We start from the raw sequence: 24533 nt of genomic DNA, 5'->3' as shown, positions 1-24533 counted from the left end.
TCATCTTGCGCAGTAATTTTATTAGCCGTAATCCTATCGATACAGCTGTATCTTTGTTAGAAATGCATAGATCGCTTCAGAGAAGCAAAGAAACAAGGCTTTTTATCTATAATGACCGAGAATATAACGAATAGTGTCACGCGAAAGACAAAATATAATAATTTTCTCCAGCATCTCACGTATAAGTCTAGAATTACTTTGATAAAAATTTCACGCAAAAATATCTGCTTTATGGAAATTTTAATCTGCCACGACTTTCTAATCGCGCATTGGCGTAGGCAACTGATTTAATTTCTATAACAGATCTCGACAACAAGATTTCACACGCGACAACGCATATTATAGATGTTTTTCGCGCGACCTGATTATGAAATATCTCGATGTCCATTAATACTGCACTCTAGAATTATCGCAAAGTACCGTAACTTCGTAAAAATAACGCAGAAAGAAAATCCCAAATAAAATAAAATTCCTTTATATGAGAGAGAAAGAGAAAATGCAGTAATCAATATATTTAAAATCAAATCAATTAATCGAATTATCTGTTATCGGAAAAAAATGCGAAAAATAATTTTTTATTGTCGATTTTATTTTACGCAGAAAAATTTATCGAGTTGTTTTTTTACGTAGAAAATAATCACGGTAATCGTGAAAAAAATAGTGAAGAGAATTTTAGGAAAGTTTTAAATGCATCACAGCGTTGTGTGCCACATTGTGTGGTGTGTTGTCAAAAGCATAAATTCAACGATGAATTCATTGTACTCGCGCTCGCTCGCAAGGCCCTTCCGTTACCTGACCGAACCTTTCGACCCTCTCAATAAGATAAAACGAACGCTTTCCGGCCTGCGGGCCCAGCCCTGCCGGCTGGGAAGTGTAACCACACACGCAACGTACGCACGTGCGTGCACACGTGTAGTTGTGTGCGTGTACACGGAAGAAAATAAGAGAACAAAGAAAGGAGAAAGAGAGTATATTGAAGTCCACTCGATAGACATTGGCTATTTTCGACGTCGCGTTCAAAATTAAAAATAGTATCTTATTATAAATATTGTTTATCCTATATATATAAATCGCATCAATTAGTGTAATCGCGGACTAAGAATAAAAAGAATTCTCAGAGAATTAAGCATTTTCATCTTATATATATTATCAAAATTTGTATGAATCTATATATACCTACACAGAGAGAATTTTTTCTTAAAATTTACCTTGAAAATCATGATAATCGTGGAACAATATGGTATTTTATGAGAATTTCTCTGATTAATATTTATCACAATAAAAATAATATCTATTACAATAAAATATAAAATATGTTTGATTAATTTTACTATGCAGTTTAGTAAAATTAATCAAACATGTTTTATATTTTAACGTGTAGATATTATTATATTTATTGTGACAAATATTAATCAGAGAAATTCTCATAAAATTCTCTCAGTGTATATTTATATTTAACACGAAATGTAATCGCCCATTTCTAGATTTTATATTTATCCAATAATTAATATTTTATTACGTTAATCAATATATATCTATTATTTATATATCTACTATCTACTATAATTTTGTTAATCTCGCTAATATTTTTATTCAATGGTAATAAATACGTAACGATAGAATGGACCGATATCAACGCGAAGGACGAGAGATCGACTGTCACTTTCAGTAAAAGTCTTGTTGCATCGAACGAAACACACGCGCGCGTGGTTCGCCAAGTGCAACGCCGAAGCGCGTGCGCGTGCACATGTCACGTGTGGGTGTCCACGTGCATGTGAATCGCCGTCGTGGTCCTTTTCGTGCACATCGACGTCTCTCGCTCTCGCGATGCGTGCGTGCGCGCATGTATAACAGCCACCGTCTGCCGTAATATCGATCTCGTTAACCAGTCAGTTGTGTGTACGCGCCGCTGGTTATGCACCTTCCGCACGATACACAAGACCCTAGGCCGTGCCCCGAGAGAGTCTGTCCCTCCCTCCGCTTCTGTACTCACGTTATCGCATATTTTTATCTATCGAAATATCATATGTAATATATTAGGTATAATAATTTATATCAGGTACACGGAGAGAATTTTCTCTTAGAATTTACCCTGAAAATCATGGTAATCGTGGGACAATATGGTATATTTTATGAGAATTTCTCTGATTAATATTTATCACAATAAAAATAATAATATCTACACGTTAAAATATAAAACATGTTTGAGTAATTTTACCATGCAGTTTAGTAAAATTAATCAAGCATGTTTTATATTTTATTGTGATAGATGTTATTATTTTTATTGTGATAAATATTAATCAGAGAAATTCTCATAAAATTCTTTCCATGCACGATTACCATGATTTTCAGGGTAAATTCTAAGAGAAAATTCTCTCAATGTAATTTTCGAGGAAACCCAATACATGTGCATTTGAAAAAATTCGTTCACGCTTCTATTATGCATTTTTTTTAAGAACAGAAATCTATTTTTATATATTTTTTTCTCTGATCTTTTCTAGAAAAATAAGAGATTTAAAAGAGAAGAGATGAAACTAAAAAATGGAAAACAGCTTTCTAATCTGGATGTTATTTTATACATTAATGTCTATAATGAATGTTAAGCAAGTTTCGATTGCAATGAGAATTACAAAAGTTGTTCCAGATCTCGATAAGATCTGAACCAGTTCATACTCTCTATTATACATATAAGTATCATTTGAAATCTGTCGCGTACAGTTGAAAAGAATATTACCAATTTGTTGTAAATTTCCGTTTATCGTTGAATTTTATTGGCGGAAAGAATCGTTGCCGATCGCTTGGTTTAACGTGTAAAACCAGTTGATGCGCTACGCGCCGATGCGTGCATCCTGATGCATTTCGCGCCGATGCGTATTCCGATGCATTTCGCGCCGCTTCGCTTCGATCCGTGTGTATCAAAATTCCGAACGCGCCTTCGCGTTTCTTCTTTGTCGAACCACCTCTCCGATAACGTAAGTCGCATAAATTTCGCTTGCGACGAATAAAAACGAATAATTCGCGGAATTTGATATATAGGGAGCACGTTATAAATAACAATCATATCCGAGAAACGACCGATATTGCATAATTAAGAACTAGAAACAATATACCTTTCTTCTTCTCGATAACCTTAATAATTATAGAACATTACCAAAAGGATAAATTGCAATATAGTTTGATATACATATACACAAAGAGAATTTTCTCTTAGAATTTACCCTGAAAATCATGGTAATTGTGGGATAATATGGTATATAGAAAGAATTTTATGAGAATTTTTCTGATTAATATTTATCACAATAAAAAATAATATCTATTACAATAAAATATAAAATGTTTGATTAATTTTACTAAACTACATAGTAAATCAAACATATTTTATATTTTATTGTGATAGATATTATTATTTTTTATTGTGATAAATATTAATCAGAGAAATTCTCATAAAATTCTTTCCATATCATATTGTCCCACGATTACCATGATTTTCAGGATAAATTTTAGAAAATTTTCTCTGTGTATATTATAATTATCACATATATGTATACATTATAATAATTACAATAAATATAATAGAATATAATGTATATAATATAAAAATATTATATTTACATTAATTATATGTGCACGTGTAGCAAAATATCACACACATTCCGAGAAAATAATAATATTTTATCGTCAAAGTTTTTTTTATTTTATTATTATTTTATTATTATTTTTTTTACATAGGCAGGATGTGTCCTTCGGATGACCATCTAAAAATAAGAAAGGGAAAAGCTTAGGGGGGAGAAGCGCGTTTTCTGCGATATGCCTCCACTTGTTCATCATAAATACGTTGGACGGCCTCGTATATATCGGCTCCACTTACGCTCTTTCATCCGCAACGCGGAATCGACGCTCGCGCTTAAATGCGCGCGTACCAAAATATTTTCTTAAGCAAACAAGCGCGAAGCGTCGAAGATTGGTATTATTTTAGGGTACGCGTATGTTTGCGTTACGGATTTATACCGGGTGTTCCAATCGATCGCGTGTTAGATTTTCATTGTTCGATCCCGAATCGATTTTTCCGCTCTATAATATTATACGGTCGAGAAATGACATTTCAATGCGGAAAAAAAAGATTTTCTTCCTTCCCGTAGATCCCCCAAAAAATTTTGTAATCATTCTAAACACACTATGCCTAAATCCAGCCTTGTCTGACACACTCCGTATGTACATCGACGCGATGCGTTATTTCGAAAGCGCATTCTGGTAATCTATAGGTCGTTCTCTCTTTTCACGCGGCGCGTCGGCGGAAAGAAAAAAAGTTACGCCGACAAAACGACGACGTTTCCTGTCCTCGGATATTTTTACGGAACGACGGCAGTCGTTTTCTTCGGGGAGTCTAAAGAGGCGGTCTTTCGTTCGAACACGTGCACTCCTTATGGCCGCGTGCGCGCATTCAAGTGTACGTTCCGTATTCTCCGGTAAAGCCAAGTCCGCGACGCATGTGATATCGCTTGTTTTTGCAGAAAAATTATCGATAATGACGGAAGAATTAACGACCGCGCGAGAGAAATAATGATCGGAGAACACGCTTCTTCCGCCTTTCGGCGGAATCGAAAGGGGTCGAATCATTTCACACTTTCGCTTCGCGTCTGAAAACACATCGACCTGTTATTTTTTTTCCAAGTCACATCGATTAAAATCGATTCTGCAAACTATTTAATGCTTCCAGCGTCATAGAAGAGAATTATTTTATCATATATCTCTTTCTCTGTTTCTCTCTCTCTCGTCTTGCTATTATATTTAATCTTTGAATCACACACAAACAAACATTAAGTTTTAAATCAAGACTTTGAGAAAGTGAAAATTTGTAAATTCTTTAATTAAATAAGCAATAAATACATATTATATCTTTCTTCTCTATATATACAGAATATAAATTAAATAATAAACTAGTTTATATTATATATTTCAAAGATTGAAAAGATTAAAAATCGATGAACTGTAAAATCTCTTAATATACATATATATTAGAAGATTTTACAGCTCATCGATCGATGAGTTATTTCCACTTTATGCGACGTAAAGGGATATTAAATTATCGCGATGTCAGAATTTACGAGAGTATCATTCCTATATATCACACACATACACATTGAGACTTGACCTTTTCACGAAGGATACCCGAAAGTCGTTACTTCTGGCAACGATCGGGGCCGCTCGTCCGAGTCCCGGTTCTTCCGGTATTGGAAAATTTAGGGCGGCTATCAGCCGGCTGGCGTCGATTTGGCACAGTTTCCCGACCGTCGCAACGTATTTCGCGAACCCTAAGCCTGCGATATTGTGTATATGTATGTGTGTGTTTTGCGCCAGCGAACCCTCCGCTATAAATTCCGATCTCTCGCCCTCCGGGGAGCGGATCTTCGGCCCGAATCCTAACCCGCGCAATCCCCCGTTGTTGCAATTTTTATTCCGCGACACGTGGAATCCCCCTGTAGTGCCCTCGAAACGAGAGCTAGAAGTTTCGGCATCTTACGAATTTTTCATACCCTCTCTCGTACATATATACTTGTTCGCGTCCCCCTGTCTCTTTTCGCCAGAATTTTTCTGACAATCTCATTCTTCTCGAAATCTTAATTCGCGTGTAGTGGAATTTTCATTCCGCGCGTTCAGCGAATTCTTCGAAATTCTAACAAAAGCGAATATATTTCTTGCGCCTTTCTGGCAATCGCGCTATATCCCTGGAATTTTTTCCTCGCATCTCCTCTCTGGGCATCGCTTCTGGAATTCTAAATCCGGCAAAAGACTTCGCAACAATTTTTACACAGCTCATTTCGACATTCCTACGGCGCCCTTCCGGCGTCCTCGAACGGTAGCATCTTTGTTCCGCGGACTGTACGCGGACTCGGGCCGCAGGTATAGCGCATTCCCTTTGGCTTTCTTCTTCTCTTTCTCTTCTCTCCTGCGTCGCTCGGTCGGGGCGACGTGTTGCTGTCGGGTGCCACGCCCTGGACGTGAAAAAGGCATAAAATCTCATTACAACGGCCCAACCGGCAACGACAGATTATCGTTGTCTCGTGAAATATAACGAGCCAAATTAGATTCATCTCGCGGACGCGAAGTTCGTTACTCTCATGACACGTTCAATTATCACAGATTGCATTAGTATAATGTAGTCAATATTTATATCTTCTTTAGCAAAAAATTAGTAGAGACTACAACATATTAATAATAAGATAAAATTAATTTTTAATTTCATTATATGTATCAAGTGTAGAATAATTCATATTCGGTAATTAATTCTGCTTCTTTCTCTCTCTTTCTCTTTAATTTTGCTCGACGAGTTAATAATTTGCATATTATAATGAGGAACAAGCGCTGCTCGACTGCTCGTTTTCTATTTGACTACAGCGTATTTTACGCCTTATCGAGCGTCTCGCAAAGTCGGTCTTGTCAGCTTCTTTCCCCGACGTTACTGACGATGGCATAATCGTGCAACACAGTGTATTCTTTGTGTAGAGAAGTCCCGTTTGTGCTGCGATTGCACGAAAAACGTCTCGACAACCGGCAGGCAAGGTCAATCGTGAATAGAATACTTTACGGGGGTATACCGTAACATCAACAGATGTTTCGCTATAGAAATAGACGTATACTTATAAAGAAATCACATATGAAATAAATCGCGAAAAGTTAATAAAATCAAATAAAATCTCCTCTTATAGAATTAAAATTGTATTCTTGAAACTTTTGTTAGAACAGAAGGGTTTACTTGATTAATGATCGAGGTTCAATATGCGATGCTACACAAGAAAAACACTTTTTGTAGAGCACGTCAGGCGTTATTGAGAGAGAGATATTTATTCTGAAGTGCGTGGCTATATGTAACATGTATACACGTCAAGTTTGAGGAGACAGCGAGAAAAAAGAAAGACGAGGATAGATGATGAAAGAGACAGAGGAGACCCGTCATTTGAATGTGCAAGAAAATTATCTACTCTCTCGCAACCGGCTGTTGCAGCTGTTCTTGATTACATTGCGTTGTCGCCGAGAGTTGTCGCGATAAAATACCTGAATTTTCACCTGCGCCCCTATATGCATACTAATCGAACTGCGAATCTCCGTCGTGATTTTATTCGTCGTATCTACGTTCAGCTGTTTGGGAAGGAAACCGACGACGACCGAATCGAATAAAATTCCGAGAAGGGACAATAATTAATGATAAAATAAAACAGCAGGTGACGGCGAGTGTGAGAAATAAATGCAGAGCTGTAAAACTGAATTAAAAATGAATTAATTAGTGGAAATCGAATATCGCGGCTATTTCCTCTCTCTTCTCTTTAAAAGAATTATCGCGTTGAAAATGTAAAAGTGATTCCACGTAATATACACATAATGGTGTGTCGAGATTCTGTTACGCTAATAGCAGACCCCTTTATTTGAAAAATCGATTAATTCTTCGTGACATTTTTTTTCTACGGAGTAAAATTAATTTGATTTAATTTCGCAGTTGCAACACACGATGCTCTTTGAACACGCTTACTTTCAAATTGATATCCTAATTACTAGTTAAAAAAAAAATTTTCAAGGTTTCGCGCGAAATTATCGATTTAAACGAGCCACACGAGTGACTTGTTGTCGGCTCGCACGCGAGTAGCATGAAAATTACGGCGACTCGTTATGAAAATCAGATTAGAGACTTTACGATGGTAATGAATCCCGCACCCCTTTTATACGATGCAGTTCCGATTTTTTTCCGCGATTTTCGAGAGAGAGAAAGAGAGTCTCTCGTTGCGCTTCCGTTAAAAATATCCGCAGCTGCATGGCACGAAGCTACATCGTCGTTTGCGAGCACAAAAACATACGCGTGCGAGATGCGCGTTCAATATCGTCGAGAAATCTCCGGCTCCTGCGTAGGAAGACGAAGGAAAAATATATAGAACGATATAATAGTCAACCACTCTCCGATATCTAAATCGACTAGTTTTGATCATTACATTTGCCTATCTGAGATGTAATCTCTTTATAAAATTACTATGTTGATAATTATGTAGCATGTTCGCTATAAAATTTCAAAGCTATTTTAATGACAAATCTTTTAAGAAATTATAGATGAGTTCTCTGTAGCAGTGACTATATTATATATTATTATATATTATTTATAGGATATAAATATATTATTTACTTAAAAATTTTTTAAAGAAAGTATAATTACATTTTTTAAAGGATTAAAAATATCAATTGATATATTAATCGCGTGCAGAAGTTTTTTTATTTATTAAAATCATTGTAGATTTATTCGACAGTAACTTTTCTAATGTTGAGTATTTTCTTATATTTATGAAATTATATAACAATTGACTTTTGTATCCATCAAAGAACTCGGCATTATAATATTTTTTCGTTGGTGATAAAATCTATATATAACGTAGGTATATATAAACACATTTGCACACGAATACACAGACACGAAGAAGATCGGAATACAAAAGCTTCTCCATGCTCTTCTGTGTTCCGATCGTTGCTACTTTAAAAGTGAACGAACAATAGAAACGCGGAAGCGAAAAGAGGGAGGTGAGAGAGAATGCTTTGTCGAGAAATGTGTCGAAAATGAAAGTTTTTTCGGTTTTATTACACTTTTCTGTCAATATATGAGAAAAAAATATTAATATTCTTACACTTACTTAAGCGAAAATATTACCAAAAAAGCTTGAAAAGAATATTCAAGAGCAAACGGTGGAAAACTTTATCGAAGCGTGTTAAAAATAAAAAATGAGAGTCTTTTGCCTATTTTATTTATGTATAAATAAACAAGTGTACAAATTGGAAACTTGCACATGGCTTCCTCACCATTCTATTTCGCTCATTAATCCGAAAAAAAAATTTTTTCACGAAAACAAAGCTTTCTCTATGAGGAAGCAAAAATGAGAGTCTTTTGCCTATTTTATTTATGTATAAATAAAAAACAATTATTACTATTATATACATATATAATCAATATATTTTAATTTTATCTTATATATATTTTATTTTTAATCTTGTTAAAATAAAAAAAAAGTAAATAACACTTTTATATTAAAATTATTCGAGAGTATTGGAAAAAGATTTCAGTATTTATCTATTTTTAGTTGTTTTCCATAATAAAATTTATTAAATATATTTTATTAGATATATTAGATATATTTATCGCGCGATAGGAAGTGGAATTTGCGGCGTATTCAGAGAGGCGAGAGAGAATTACCGAGTCTCTCTCACGTTTTCCAAGATGGAAAAGAATACTGCACGTTCGGGACGTGAGATGCGGAGTGCACTTTCTTTCCACGAAACGATACTTGTTTTCTCGAGTGCAGTACGAAAGAAATGGAGTCTATTGTGCCGCGAAATAAAAACGACACTGGACGACGCTTGTCAGGTCGCTTACTTTGCACATTTCGGTTTCTATACCGCGGCTGTATCGCGTCATCGTACACATACATATATCGCGTACAGAATTGGACGTGGTTATGCTAAGAACTGCCAACTATCAATATCCTTGTTTTTCCGGATTTCTCAACTCCTTCCGGCTCAAGCGTAAAACTCACTAAAATAATTGCAATCAAAACTTTGCGAAACTTTCAAACCATCTGTCTCTCGATATCGATTCTCCCGTGTCGAGAATAATTAAACAAAAATTCTCGAGAAACGACTTTACTTAAATTCCATCAATAATACATTTTTAAACTTTTATTAGCAAAAGATTTAAATAATTTTATTAATTATATAATAGTTTTGATAATATCTCATTACATTTCACATATATTTTTATCAATATACAATATATTTTTATTAATATATATTAATATCTATTCTATCAACATATTATAATAATATTTTTTTTTAATAAGTATATCACATATGTGTATATATACACCGTATTTGTTATTCCCAATTGAAAACAACTTCCAACAAGAAATGTCCCCCACATTGGTGACATAATTAATAATTCCCTGCACGATCGCGCGGTAAGCATAAGGCTCGAGTTGAATTCTCAAGTGTATCGTGCTTGACTGGGTTAATAGAAAATAACGCGATGCATCCCGAGGCGAGAAGTTCGGTCGTTTGTTTTAATCCGATTCGAGGGTCGCGCAATAAAAAGTCGGTCTTTAGTCTCCCCCCTAAGAAGGGGAGCCGGTATCGCGCTGCGCGATATAGAAACACCACGCTCGCATCTGTGTATCATCGTCAAATTAAATGGCTCGTATCTACCGTCTTATTGGACCGTAAATTTTGATCTAGACCCGCGCATCAAGCTGTAGAATACGCGGCGGAACCGCTCGTTAATTAAGATAAATCGCCATCGAAATGAGACCCAATAGTACAGCTCGAAATTATATTATAGCCGGAACGATATATACCAGGTGTTCCATTTTAAAGGACCCACTCAAATATCTCATTGTCAGAAACACTGCGTTAAATCGAAAAATGTTTCCTACGAAAGTTGTAGGGTTTCGAGGGGGACATAACATAGTAATATTTATTTGACTTTGGGCGGCATCTCCAAGGTCAAGTGAAGGTGAGAATTTGAAGGTGAGAAGGTGAATTTTGAAGAAAATAAAAAAATGCTTCAGATAAAAGTTGTTCAAATTAATTAGTAGAAAAAGATGTTATAATAAAAAATATGGGTTTCCATTTAAAAGATTTATTCTCACCTTCACTTGACCTTGGAGACGCCGCCCAAGGTCATATGAATATTACTATGTTATGTCCCCCTCGAAACCCTACAACTTTTGTAGGAAACATTTTTTGATTTAACGCAGTGTTTCTGAGATATTTGAGTGGGTCCTTTAAAATGGGACACCCGGTATATAATACCAACCTCCAAAGCGGAACAATCGTATTCGAGAAAATTATAAGTGTGTGGGTATAGGCTGTAACGATTATTCTCTCAACAATATATACTTACATATAATATACTTGTAATTTTCTCGAATATGATTTCACTATATTGTATATATGTATATATGTAAGTATATATATATAGACTGTAACGATTGTTCTTTCTCTCTCTCAACAGAAAGGTATCAATTCTAGACGTATAAACGACTCGAATAAATGTATAAAAATCAAATTAATTAAAAAATGTGGAATCTCTTGTACAGCAGTTGCGATTTATTTTGAGGACAGTTTAAATTTATCTTTTGATTAATGATTCGATATAATTAGATAAGACATAAATACGAATCGTGCAATTTACCATATTTATTCTTTAGAATTTTCTCGCAAACTTCGCTTGCAAGGGTCGCTTTTGAGAAAAACAAGTCTGTAATGTAAATATATGAACGAACGTCGCGATATTTCACGGTGAAAGTATACAAGAGTTGAAAAGAGCATCGCGTCGAATACACAATCGTATATAGAATTGGATCACGAGAGATCGCAATCGTAGTCGAAGAATGCGCTATCTTTAATGATATCTATATAGCTTTCGAGTCCGTCTGCGACGATTCCAACTGTTCGCTGAAAATCTATATAATAAGTGGAGATAAGCCGTCCATGTTGCAACGATATCGCGTTGTCGACAACTTGTTCAAAACTAAAGCAATTACACGGCAGCGGCAGAAAAGTTTCGCCGTGCAATCTAAGTACTTCGGCTAACATAAAGTGAATCTCGCGAAAGGTCGTCGATATTACCGCTTTATTCTCCCGCTGCGCTGACTACACAGACACAAAAAAATTTATCGTTATTTATAATCTTATATTTATCAATGAACTTTTATCGTGCTTCTTTCCGTCTATAGCCCATGACAATTAATTCACCGATATAATTTTTTTGACAGACGAGTCGCTTATGCTTCACTTACATGTACGATTTTTATCTGGGAAATATTTTGAAGAAATTTAGTTTGCAAGAGAAACTCTAGCTTTTATTTTATAATTTGCTTAAATTTCTACAAATATACTTGTCTCATATATATTTATATTTACGAGATACATAATTGGCGCAAAAAGATCGCTTTCTATTTTAATCTAGAGACTCTTCGAGACTTTCACCGAGCATACATATATATATGCGCTAAATTTGCGAGATAAATACGCGATAAAGAAAGAATAAAGATTATCGCGAAATTAGAGAAACGGGAAGATAAACGGCGATAGAGTCGTGTATCGCGACGCTTTGAGGATCGCTTGACTGGGCGCGGATAAAGTTAAAGCTTTGTCATTCGATACGGGCCTAGAAGAGGTTGAGGAAGAGATGAGGTTTAGTCACGTGAACGCGTAGTCGTCTGTAGGGCCGACTAGAATAGCGCCAAGGACTAACTCGATGAGGAGAAAGAGAGAACGCTTCCGTTTCTGGGCGCGTTTCTACGTGGGCGTGCACGAAAACTAAAATCGGTCCGGAAATCTACGCCGGAAATAACCGGTCTTCGGCGCCGTACCGACCTCTCTTTCTCTCACGTGGGTAGGCCGACGTGGGCAACAAACAAAGGCTGAAGTTTACAGTCGCGAACGACGTCTATTGAATCATGAAAACGCTCGCGCTCTAATAGAGAGATTTAATCATGCCCTCGAAATAGCTGCACGCTGCGTATAACAGATACCTACCGCGAATATCATCGCAATTTTAGATCATTGTGTTTCATCTTATGTCGCATTCAAGGTTGCCAAGGTTAGAGTAACGTCAGCATTGTGGTAGATTGTAGATGCATTTGGCGCGTAGTAACGAGCTGACAAATAGGTCGAGATAAAAAGTCTCGCTTAAAACTTTTTTTTAATTTAACTTTCGCAGTTGTTTTAATAATTTAATTCGACATCGAGTCTTTCTTATTCTTTTTTATTTTTATTTTTTTTTTAGAATAAAGTATTATATACAGAAAAGCAGAAAACAGTTCCAAACGCATATCCTATGTGCATTTTTATCACAATCTCAATCTTCGTAGTTGTTATTTTAGTCGGAGCGAGATTAATACCGACCTTCACATTTTAATTTGCACTTGGAGAAACATCTGTGCGAGACGTAACGTGTATTAAGTGCAATATAAATGCAATTCGCGCGGGTGAACTTAATAACATAAGAAGAGCCGGGTGTTCCCTCGCACCGACGCAATTAAGGGTCAAAGTCGAGAGAGTCTGTCGGTGGGTGTCGGACGTGTCGGAGGAACATGAAGAGCGAGCCCGGTAAGACGAGCCCGAGTGTCGCTCAAGTGGCCGATGAAAGGTCTTGGCACTTGTTGACCAAGTTGAAGGGTTAGCCAAGTCTTATATTGATGTGCGATATCGCGCGATTAACGATCCATAAATTTATAAATAAAAAAGTAAGAGAATATGAATCGGAAATCTCTTATATAGCGTCGCGTGAATCCCTCAAAATCGTTCGAGCTTGAACTAGGAGTTTTCTTCTCTTTAAAGATATATTAAACGATATATTAAACGATATTTTAGTTTTAGTATTCAAAATTTAATCTCTATTGAAACCTAATTGTAAGCGGATATCTCTCATTCTCTCGTGCATTTTAATCCTGTCTATATAAATTATATCAATATATTATCGTTCTTTTTTAATTAGATATACATATTTTAATAACACATTGATCATATTGTTACAATTATTATATAATTTGTTGTATATAATTATAATTATTTTAATTACATACACAGATGATATAAAGTTCTTTCATTTAGGATATATTTTCTCTCTCTTTCTTATGCATCTCTGAAAGTCTTTTAATTTCAAAGTTGAAAGTTTTCGAGAGGCTTCGGCGATATTAAATCCCGATAGTGATTGTTAATTTCCGCGACGGTGTCATACGGGCTTCATTCATGCGGGCATTCGAGCACAAGTCTCTTTACGGTGGATGCATTCGTGCACCACCGTTACAGCGAATCGCACACATCGAAATGCACATGCAACGAGGCGGTGGCGTCGATGCGGCGCGGACACGCGCACTTCGCTCTCTCTCACAGAGCTCGGAGAGTCACAGTCACAGTCACGGTCACGCTTCGAGGGTTGGACACTCGATATAGGGCGAACACGGTGGGAGCGCAACGTTCGGAGAGCGTGAATGAGGGAGGAAGAGGGAGAGAGAACACGATGGAAAGGGAGAGAGAAGAGCCGCGAGGTCGTGGAGTAGCACTCATTGATTCCTCCGCTTCTCTATCGCTATCTCTATCCTCGGATTTCTCTCTCTCTCTCTCTCTCTCTCTCTCTCTCTCTCTCTCTCTCTTCAATTTCGGCGCGAAGTAATTTTATAGATACTCGCGTACTTGATTACGATGCGCTGCCATTAAACAATAATTTATATTTTTTATTTATTTATCTGATTTTTTACTCAGAGCGCATTAATTAATTGTAATTTGAATTTTTTCTAATTTCCTTATTTATGTGACTCGAAACAAAAGAAATTCCGTTCTAGAAAATTAAACATCAGTTAATTAATCTATACTCTATTCTACACAGAGAAAATTTTCTCTTAGAATTTACACTGAAAATCATGGTAGTCGCGGAACAATATGGTATGGAAAGAATTTTATGAGAGTTTCTCTGATTAATATTTATCACAATAAAAATAATATCTATAAAAATAAAATATAAAACATGCTTAATTAATTTTACTATGCAGTTTAGTAAAATTAATTAAACATGTTTTATATTTGATTTTGATAGATATTATTATTTTTATTGATTTTCAGGGTAAATTCTAAGAGAAAATTCTCTCAGTGTATATTATTAATATATTTATTATCATCACATATTTCTTACGAGATACCTTTCTTTTTCTCTCTCTATACTTGTCCAATCATCACATCAAACTGCAAAATTGTTTCCTTTCAGGAAAATAACTCGTTTTGTTTTTATTTTATGTTTCCTGATTATTTGTTCCGTTATTGTCTGTATATTATTGTACTTCGCTCAAATTACTTCCTTTCCTCTCGATCGATCGCTATTTGTTCCTGGGGCACAGTTCGCAGAGCGCATAATAAAACTCCTTTATTTCACGCGCCGACATTGTATTCCCTCTTCCTGCTCTCCGCTGCAGATGACATGAACAATCGGTGAGAGTCCATCTCATCGTGCACCTGGACAGTAAACTACGGAAACTATATGTATTCGCGATGACCAACGTACAGACACACACACACCGAGTTTCTCCGAGCGTCGTTTCCTCGATTCGACAGCTTTTTTTCTGTCCAAAAGCGGGGAATCCGTCGCGCCTTCCTAAGGTGAAACACGTAGAAAGTGCCGGCTCGTTGCAAAGCGCGAATCGCAAACGATTTCTCTGCGATAGCATTAGCTTAAAGGAGCAATTAGCGACGTCGTAGAGGAGATCGGCCGAGAAATTCTCCGGCGTTGACCCTGTTTAACAGAAAGACGACAAAAACTTATGATTCTTATATAGTCTTTAATAAAGACTCGTCGTGCCAGTTGCGCGAGAACGTGGTAGGTCTTTCAGAAGATAGAAAAGTAGAATAGGTATATATCTTGTGTATACATCTTAGGAAGCATATAATGTTTATCTCATTTCATCGCAAGCGTGCGATGGCTAGGATTTTTATTGGCGAGATAGCTAAAATGAGCATGATAATTTTTGGCGAGATTGTTTGCCAACATACTTTATCGTGTGCGTTGCAATTAAAGTGTACATAACAAATATGCGGTATATCTTATCTGATGCTTTATCACACGACTTGACAAATATTTATCACGAGAAGCCGAGTATGTCAAGAGGAGGGAAATCATACTATAGTACAATATTTAGCTTCTGCGTGTCATTTTGCGGCAAACCAGCGGATGGTTCGTCATTAGAGAATCAGCTGATCGTCTCTCTTTCTCTCATTACGCATGAAATCTCGTTGAGCACCAAAAACAAAAAAATTAAGCAAAAATCGAACTCGCAACGCGTGGTCCCGAATCAGTCCCGGTGAACGAGAATTATAAGTGCGCACAGAAAGTGTAAAGCGAGAGAATCGCGATTATACACCAAACAAGACGTTCCGCTCGCGTGCAGCATCCGTGAAGCGTTCGCGGTGCAGCCAGCATCTCGAGAAGGAAGATCCTCCGCAGCATCCTCCGGCATGCGGAGGGTGAGGTGATGTAGGAACCGGTGCGTCGTACCCATTTCGTAGTTTTGTGTGTGTGTGTGTGTGTGTGTGTGTGTGTGTGTGTTTGTTTGTGTGCGCGCGCTTCCTGTGAAGAGGGGCGAAAGGAGAGGGAGCGGGCGAATCAGTAGCGTGCGCGGGAGGGTAGAGGAGAGTCGGCGAAGCAAACGAGAGAGCGAAAGAAAGAGAACGCGAGAGCAGGTCGAGCGAACGTGCGAGCGAGCTAACCGGGCCAGGAAAAGGGGGATCGGAAGGGGAGGAGAAGGGGGGGGGAAGCGCACTCGCGCGCGCGAGAGACCGAGAGGGAAAATCTGGTTGCCTGGCGACGAGCCATCTAGTTCGATCCCAGCCAGCCACCCGACCAGCCACCCTCCTCTCTGGTCTCTTCTCATCGTCGTCGTCGTCGTCGTCGTCGTCGTCGTAGACGTCGCAGGAGCGACGACACCGTCGTGCCGAGGGGAACGGTGTTCGGCTCCGCGTTTCGTTTTCTCTTCCTCGCGAGTGAGAGAAAGAGAGAGAAAAAGATCTCTCTCTTCCTCGTCTTCTGATCGTATTCGCCGCTCGGCGTCGGTCGGTTGCGTGGGACGCCGACATCCGGTATCGAGATCGCGGATACCATTGTCGGCACGTCGTTTCCGCTTCGCGGCGAACTCCGGAAGAGTTCGGAAAAGCGCGAAGGCAGGCAGCAGCCTCCTGTGTTGGAGCATCGCGCGCGTGTCTCTACTCTACGGGGACGATCCGATATTAAGTATCCTCCTCCTGGTGTGCGCGAGTTTCCGACGCGGGGACGTTTCCGAAGGACGAGAGTTATCCCTTCTGATCTCTCTCGGTTGCGGTGCGGTCTCTCCTCGGTGTTGTACATCTGTCACTTGGACGTGACAGTGCGCGTGCATGTGTGTCTCTGTGTCTGGGTGGGAAATTGCGAATATCACGCCCTCGCGCCTCTTCCTCCCTTCGGTCGAGAGAGGAACGGGTGTAGGAGAGGACGTGCAGAGGCGAGTGCGTTTCCCAAGGACGTCGTCCCGGCGCTTCTCGCTGGGCTGCGCGCACAGGTGGTGTCCTTCGCTGGTTCAGCCGTAACAAAAGCGGGAGGAACTCTGCGCCCGGCATCGTTTCACCACAACGAAATTACGTACGTAATAATAGTGTCTTTGCGAAGAGGAGAATATAACACGGGAACATCACCGCTGTTCCTGTCGCACGAATTAACTGTCTGACACAACGGAAGAGGGGAAGGAAATCAGTCCGCTATATATATGTATAAGAAATACTTATTTTCGACATAAAACGTGTTAAATAAAAATATTTCGCAGAAAGAAACTTAAACACTTCTTTATTATAAGCTATTGTTGAAGAATTTTGAATTCGGAATATTGCATCAAATTGCATAACTATAGATGTGCCACTTTGTCGCTAATTAGTTAAATTCTCTTAGACTCGCGAGCACCGCAGTCATAAGAAAAAGAAAAGAAAATATTTATTAAAGAACAAGAAAATAAAATTACAATAAAAATATCAAAGAATAATTAAAACAATAGACATCAAAGGAAGATTGAAGAGAAAAGGAGGAAAAGAGAGAGACGGAATTGTTTGATCGAGGAATCAATCTAGTGAACGATAAAGAAAGGGGAAAAAGGGGAAGGGAGGCGACGAGGAAGGGGAAAGAGTGGAATACACAGGTCCGAGAGACAGGAAGAGAGAAGGATCGCGAATAAAGGGCAGCAGCCTCTTCTCTTCTGAAGGAACGAGATCGACGATTCGATCGGGCGAGGAGAGGAGGCGATAGAAGGCGGAGACGACGAGAGGACTCGCGCGCAAGGAAGATGAGCTTGGACCGCCGTCGCGGTTCGCAGCGTCTCGCAGACAGGATCGTCCTAAGGACGGCGGCATCGACATCGACGGCGGTGGCCTTCGATGGAACGCCGTCGTGCGGTTCAACGACTCGCCAGAGCTGCGTCCATAAAGTTATACGACCTTTATAAGGTATATAACGCGCTTAACTGACCGCCCTTTCCGCAACAGCGTGACGTGATACGAGATGTAAGGAGAGAGACCTTTTCGCTGCAGCTATATATCGGAAGATCGATATCCACCACGGGACTCTTTAGTTGCGAGAAAGAAAATCGCCATCCTCTTTCTCAACGAGATCGATCTGCGAATCGAGAAGATGGTTCCTCGTGCTTCGAATTTAAATGAACGCAATCCTTCGAAAGCTACAACGAATTCTTGAGGAGAGACTTGAAACGCGATGATCCAGAAGAGTGGGAGATCGATCAAGATTAGCATGTGAGACTCGTCTCTTTGCAATTGTGATCGAGATCGCGTAATCGATAGTTGGGTGCGATAAAAGAAGGAACTGTCTCGTTTCGAAAAAGACGAAGACGCACTGTGGAAAATTTTCTCGTCACGGATAAAAGCGCAAGAAATTCGGCATCATGTTCCAGTGCATCATACAGCAGAGGAACGGCTGGATCCATCCTTATACTCCCGACACCAAGGATGTCTTTCCAGGTACTGTCGAACGACATGTTAATAAATTAATTCAACACTAGACGCCTCCCGCAATAGAGACAAGAATACGAATTAAATTAAAGCGATATCGATTGAAAGAACGAAATAATAGTCATTAACGATTAATCAAGATACAGGATAAAATAATCGTGAATTGAGTAATTTTAGTAACATATATACATAATAGCGTCAAATTATATATATTTTTTTTATTATGATTATATTTTATTCTAAAGATTCTTTTGATTTTATTTTTTATTTAAGATTGTAGAGAGGAAATCTCTTTTATAGAAAATTATTAAAATAAATTGTCGATCCTTTCACAACTAACGTAAATTTAACAAATCGTGTATATTTTCTCCATCGTGTGAGTTATTTTACCAAAACGATATGGTGTGTTTTTTAGACGCGTGCATTATTATATGCGTGATGTCATATGCGTAATATAGGAAATTCTATACGACACGATACTCTCAACAGTACATGGCGGTGCAGGCGTTCGTTATAGCTGTATAGAATTTCTGACGGCAGGGATATATACGAGGGAGTGTATGACGTATATAGAAAAATGCTAGAGGCTAGGAGATAACCCGCGCCGATAGCGAATGCTCGCGGACGAAGCGTGCAAGAGATATAGCATTATATTGCATGTACGTACATATACAATACGTCGGAAAAAAATATATACAATACGTCGCAAAAATATTCAATATACAATACATCGATATCGGAAATTGCCGTGCATTGTCACGGACGCGACTCGACGCAAAAGTACTATTTTGCTCGATGCTCGATGCTCGATCGCCGATAGCAAAATTTCACCGGCGATAAGTTAATTGCCGGTTGGCCGCGCGCGAACGCAGATGTATATATTTTTTTCTCTTCGGCGAGAGACGTGAAAGTTCAACGAAGAGAAAGAGAGACGTCGCACGGATACGCTGCGATGCAAACCAAGAGTATTGGACGCTGCAAAAAGAATCCTCGAGCCAGGCGCTTTGAAGCTTTTCGTTTCGCGTTCAATTAAACGCTTCGTAGATTTTATAATAGCGCCGGCGAATTTCAATATACACTCCGGTCCCGTCAATTAGACGTAATTATGGAAGAGGGAAGGGCGATTAAAACGCTGTCTCCTCGAGGTAAAAAAAATCTTCTCCGAAGCAAAAATTATTTAATCATCATTTATTGTTAATTTCTTATTTTTTACGCATATATTCATACAGAAGCAAAGTTTTGTGATTACTACAGGGAGAAATTAAAATTATGCTTAATCATACACAGCGAGAATTTTCTCTTAAGGCTCCTGGTTTTCCGACCATGTCGAAATCGTGACGAGGCGAGAAAACACGCTAAAATTTCTTAGATGCCATTTCGAAATAAAAAAATATTTCGATGAAACAGCACTTCAGATGGCTTTGGCACACTCTTAAAAAACCCCGAAAACTATCCTTTCTCCTTTATAATCAATCAACAGCTGTAAAATGTAATATTATGAAGCCCAGTCCGTCTGGTCTTTGCACATGCGCAGTCATTCCGCATGTCAAAGTCTAATATCTCGATCATTTTACAGATGTTGATTGATTATAAAGGGAAAAGGATAGTTTTCGGGGGTTTTTAAGAGTGTGCTAAAGCCATCTGAAGTGCTGTTTAATCGAAATATCTTTTCATTAAAAAATGGCATCTAAGAATTTTCAACGTGTGCTTTCTCGCCTCTGACGTCACAATCCAATATGGCCGCGGTGAGCACCCAGGAGCCTTAAAATTTATCCTGAAAATCATGGTAATCGTGGGACAATATGGTATGGAAAGAATTTTATGAGAATTTCTCTTAATATTTATCACAATAAAAATAATAACATCTATCACAATAAAATATAAAACATGCTTGATTAATTTTACTAAACTGCATGGTAAAATTACTCAAACATGTTTTATACTTTAACGTGTAGATATTATTATGTTTATTGTGATAAATATTAATCAGAGAAATTCTCATAAAATTCTTTCCATATACTACATTGTCCCATGATGATCATGATTCAGGGTAAATTCTAAGAGAAAATTCTCTTCGTGTATTTAACAGCCAATGCATTCTATTTTTCCTTAATAAGAACATCGAGATACGCAAATTTAAAATTGTTAATGAAAAAAATCTAAATTTCTAATGGCAAGCATGTCAAAATTAGAATAAACAAATGTCGGAAAATTTAGATAGACATATACGCGCATATATTATCAACCTTTTTACGCTTTAAAAATGTTGAGACGCGTGTTTTCACTTTATTACGCTATAGCCGCTCTTTATCAGCTGTCCGCTTTATTTACTATTTTACTATTTATACTGCTGCAATGTATCTCCTTTTAACCGCTCTCACGCATTTGATACAAAAGAGACGCGGAACATTTCGGTCGATAAACGTGCGTGCACGGCGAAACTCGATGCCAGAGCAGGAAGCCGTTAAATTGACACGTCGACGAGGAGGAGAAGAGGGTGCGTCTCGTATATGTTGGGTTGCGTTTCCTCCACACAGTGACAAGTGTACGATACGACACACATATGTTGCACATAATATACAAACGATTGCATTAAACTTGTTTAAATTTTTCAAAGTACAAATAAATTTAAGTAAATGCGTTATTATTTTATTATTTATATAATTACATATAAAATTAATTCAGATAGATTATTATTTTATTAATTATATAATTATATAATTAATTATCATTAATAAAATAATAATGCATTTATCTGAATTTTATTTGTACACTGAGAGAATTTTCTCTTAAAATTTACCCTGAAAATCATGGTAATCGTGGGACAATATGGTATGGAAAGAATTTTATGAGAATTTCTCTGATTAATATTTATCACAATAGAAATAATATCTATCACAGTAAAATATAAAACATGTTTGATTTTAATTTTACTAAACTGCATAGTAAAATTAATCAAACATATTTTATATTTTATTGTAATAGATATTTCTATTGTGATGATGATGATAGATATTATTATTTCTATATGTGTATTTTCTATTAATCAGAGAAATTCTCATAAAAATTTTTCCATACCATATTGTCCCACGATTACCCATGATTTTCAGGGTAAATTCTAAGAGCAAATTTTCTCTGTGTACTTGTTGGAAAAATTTAAAATATATTATTCGAAAAATTAAAATATATATAATATATATAATGGAAAACTATATACGTTGAAGAAAACATTTTATTTTTGAAGTAATAAAAGAAGAAAAAAGAGACATTTATATTAATTAATAAATTAGCATTTAATTAGATGATATAGCCACTAATTTTCAAGTTTCTTTTTTTTAATTATAGATTTCTGCTATTTAGATGGATTTTTTTAATTGGAACGGGAAAATGTCCGTGCTTTGTGCTGGGGAAAAAATATTGGCGATGCATGCGCGTTACCGCATAACGCCGATATACGTCCGACGACGTAACGGCGCCAATGTTTGCTATCGGATAAATCGTCGGCGTGTCGGCTCTCGTGTACCTGTCCACGCGGTATAAATATAGAACGACGACGTGGTGGCGCAACGCGAAAATTCACTCGTCTAAATTCACTCTCTGTTGCACGAACGCGCGAATTTCTTCGCCTTCTCATTTTATATGTCACTTTTCGATCTCGTTCTCGCGTGTCACGACGACTTGAATGAAAACGAGGTGACGCACGTATGGCGGTAATAAATAGAGTCTAAAAACAGCGAGTGTATACCGTGTATTTCGACAAATATAATTTGTTGTTAATTTTTGTTAAAAGCTATATCATGTAAAACAACTAAAAAGACTAAAAAAATTATTCAAAGAAAAATTATGCATAATTGAAAGCAAACTTTACAATGGATATAATAGATATATAATAGCTCATTTCCTGATAAAGTTAGAGATATAATAGAAAGAATTTTTATCTGACACATAGTCTCCTATTTATAAACAAATTTCGAGTTGAGGGAAGTTGAACGAGAATATAGCTTTCTAGACGCGGATAAACTGTATCGGCGAAATGCAAATACACGATAATCGTTTCTAGTCTCTCGCGTGAGCTCAGAATCAAGGAAGATCACCGAAGCTTCCATAATAATAAGCAGGAAGCTTTCGCGCGCGATCATAAACGAATATTTATACTTCCATAATAAACATAGTAGAGTTGGAGAACTAGCTCCCGCCGTATCTCCTATTATGCGCGATAAAAACGACAATAAATCTGTCGGGCGGGTAAAAAGTCCTTCGAGGGTATTATAGTTCTCCGAATGCGATAATCAGCATACATATTAATGTATGAAGCAACATCGGCACAACCTTGTTGCATTGGAAATCGAGTCCCGAATAGTTATATTGCGGTCAGTGTTTTCTATTATTTGAATAAAAATATTTAGATAATTATCTAGTCGAAATAATTGCTTTAGCTTATCTTTGTTACGTTATAAAAATATACTTATTGTCTCCATCCTTGTCTTAAATTAAAGTATTATCTTTAAATTATTTTGAAATAATGAAATTAATGAGTTAATTTCAGTTTACACCGGTGTAAACATATTTTTACAAAATTTTTAATTTAAAAATATCTGCAGATTGACAAAATGACAATTCTCCATGTCAATTGTTTCGATGTCGATTTCCGATTGTCCCGTGTCAGAATGTTCGATATCGAAAGTAACTCTCGCGATGCGAAAAACCTCGGCTGCGAAACCGAAGCCCAGCGAAATCTCGTCCGCGCGATCGATGCCGCCGTAGTTTCCACAGCAAAGAATTAAATAATCGTCGCTCTCGCTCTCGATATCACCGAATAAAAGCAATTATTCGGTCGTTTCTCTTTTTCTGCGGGCCAAGCACTTGTGCAGATAATTCGTTTCACTCGTAGTTTTAATTGCTCTTTTATTTCATACGTCTATCCTTGTAACTTTTGTCAGCACTAATCAATTTCGTGATTTATTAAGGAATTGTGCACATTAATAAATATTTAATATGAAAAAAATTTAATATAAAAATTTATAATTTTATATAATATATTTTATATAATATTATAATATTTATATTATAATATAAAAAAATATAAAAATAAATTTAAAAAATGTATATAATACTTATGTGTAGACTCTAAAAATTTATTTTGATAATTTTGTAAAAAGAGAAACCTTTCTGCACGTTGGGAGCTGAGAATCTTCTATCGAGAAATGTATTACATATTAAAAAATTGATTCGTTAAAATATACTTCAAGGTGCCATTGCGCGCGACAAAATAAAAGGAAATAAAAAGTTCTCGGTATGGCAGCTGACACAGAGGTTCGCAGAGAGGTTCGCGGTTGTCTCTGCGCGGTCGCACGGCTTTTTTCTCGAGCATTCCCGCTAATTGCTTTGTACGCGACAATTGCGCCGAGCAATATGATAGCGACACCGGCGACGTGACAAATTGAATTCGTGATCTTTGGCCGCGCGCGCGGGAGAGAACTGCGCGTTTGGTTTAACCGCTCGAATGGCGGTGACAGAGTCTGAAGAGAATTCCAATCCAAGCGAGAGAGAAGTTATTTCGCCAATTAATTTCCAATTTCGCCGATTAATCGGCCCGATAGCCTGGCGGGTACACTCGCTCTAGGCCATAATTGCGTTACAGCTGGACGCGAGATCACGACGAGCCGAAGAACGATCTCTATCCGGCATAATCGAGAACTTTCGTATTGCTAGAAATTTTTTTTACTTAAAATTATATTAGAAATTATTAGAAATTATTACAATTAGAATTTTTAATTTTTATTCTTATAGCATTTAATTTTTCACGCGCTTAATATATAAAAATGTTTCCATTACACACAAAAAAAACTTTAATTGTTGTAAATACAATTAAAATAATTTAATCATTCAATTTCAGTGCGTAACTTTCTCGATAGCGCCGAGTATAAAATATACTCGTTACAAAAAAATTGAGTATAAAAATAAATATATCAGAG

At 37.2% G+C, this 24533-nt stretch overlaps 1 protein-coding gene across 3 annotated transcripts in view; it reads left to right on the top strand.

Annotated features, from left to right (window-relative positions):
• Nucleotides 1-24533, top strand: part of LOC145941003 (SLIT-ROBO Rho GTPase-activating protein 1) — a 69281-nt gene that overhangs the window by 5650 nt on the left and 39098 nt on the right. The window contains exon 1 of one of the 3 annotated variants that reach the window (XM_083046740.1): nucleotides 16348-18567. The exons of the other annotated variants lie outside the window; for them this stretch is intronic. Within the exon in view, the coding sequence (XP_082902866.1) occupies nucleotides 18492-18567 (76 nt within the window). The 5' untranslated portion in view covers nucleotides 16348-18491. Of the gene's footprint in view, nucleotides 1-16347; nucleotides 18568-24533 lie in introns of those variants that run through there. 3 annotated transcript variants of the gene reach the window in all.

Source organism: Prenolepis imparis, unplaced genomic scaffold, assembly GCF_030444845.1.
Source record: "Prenolepis imparis isolate NDT839.2.m4 unplaced genomic scaffold, iyPreImpa1.0 SCAF_9, whole genome shotgun sequence".
Taxonomy (NCBI): domain Eukaryota; kingdom Metazoa; phylum Arthropoda; class Insecta; order Hymenoptera; family Formicidae; genus Prenolepis; species Prenolepis imparis.
This window is presented reverse-complemented; position numbering and strand designations above follow the sequence as displayed.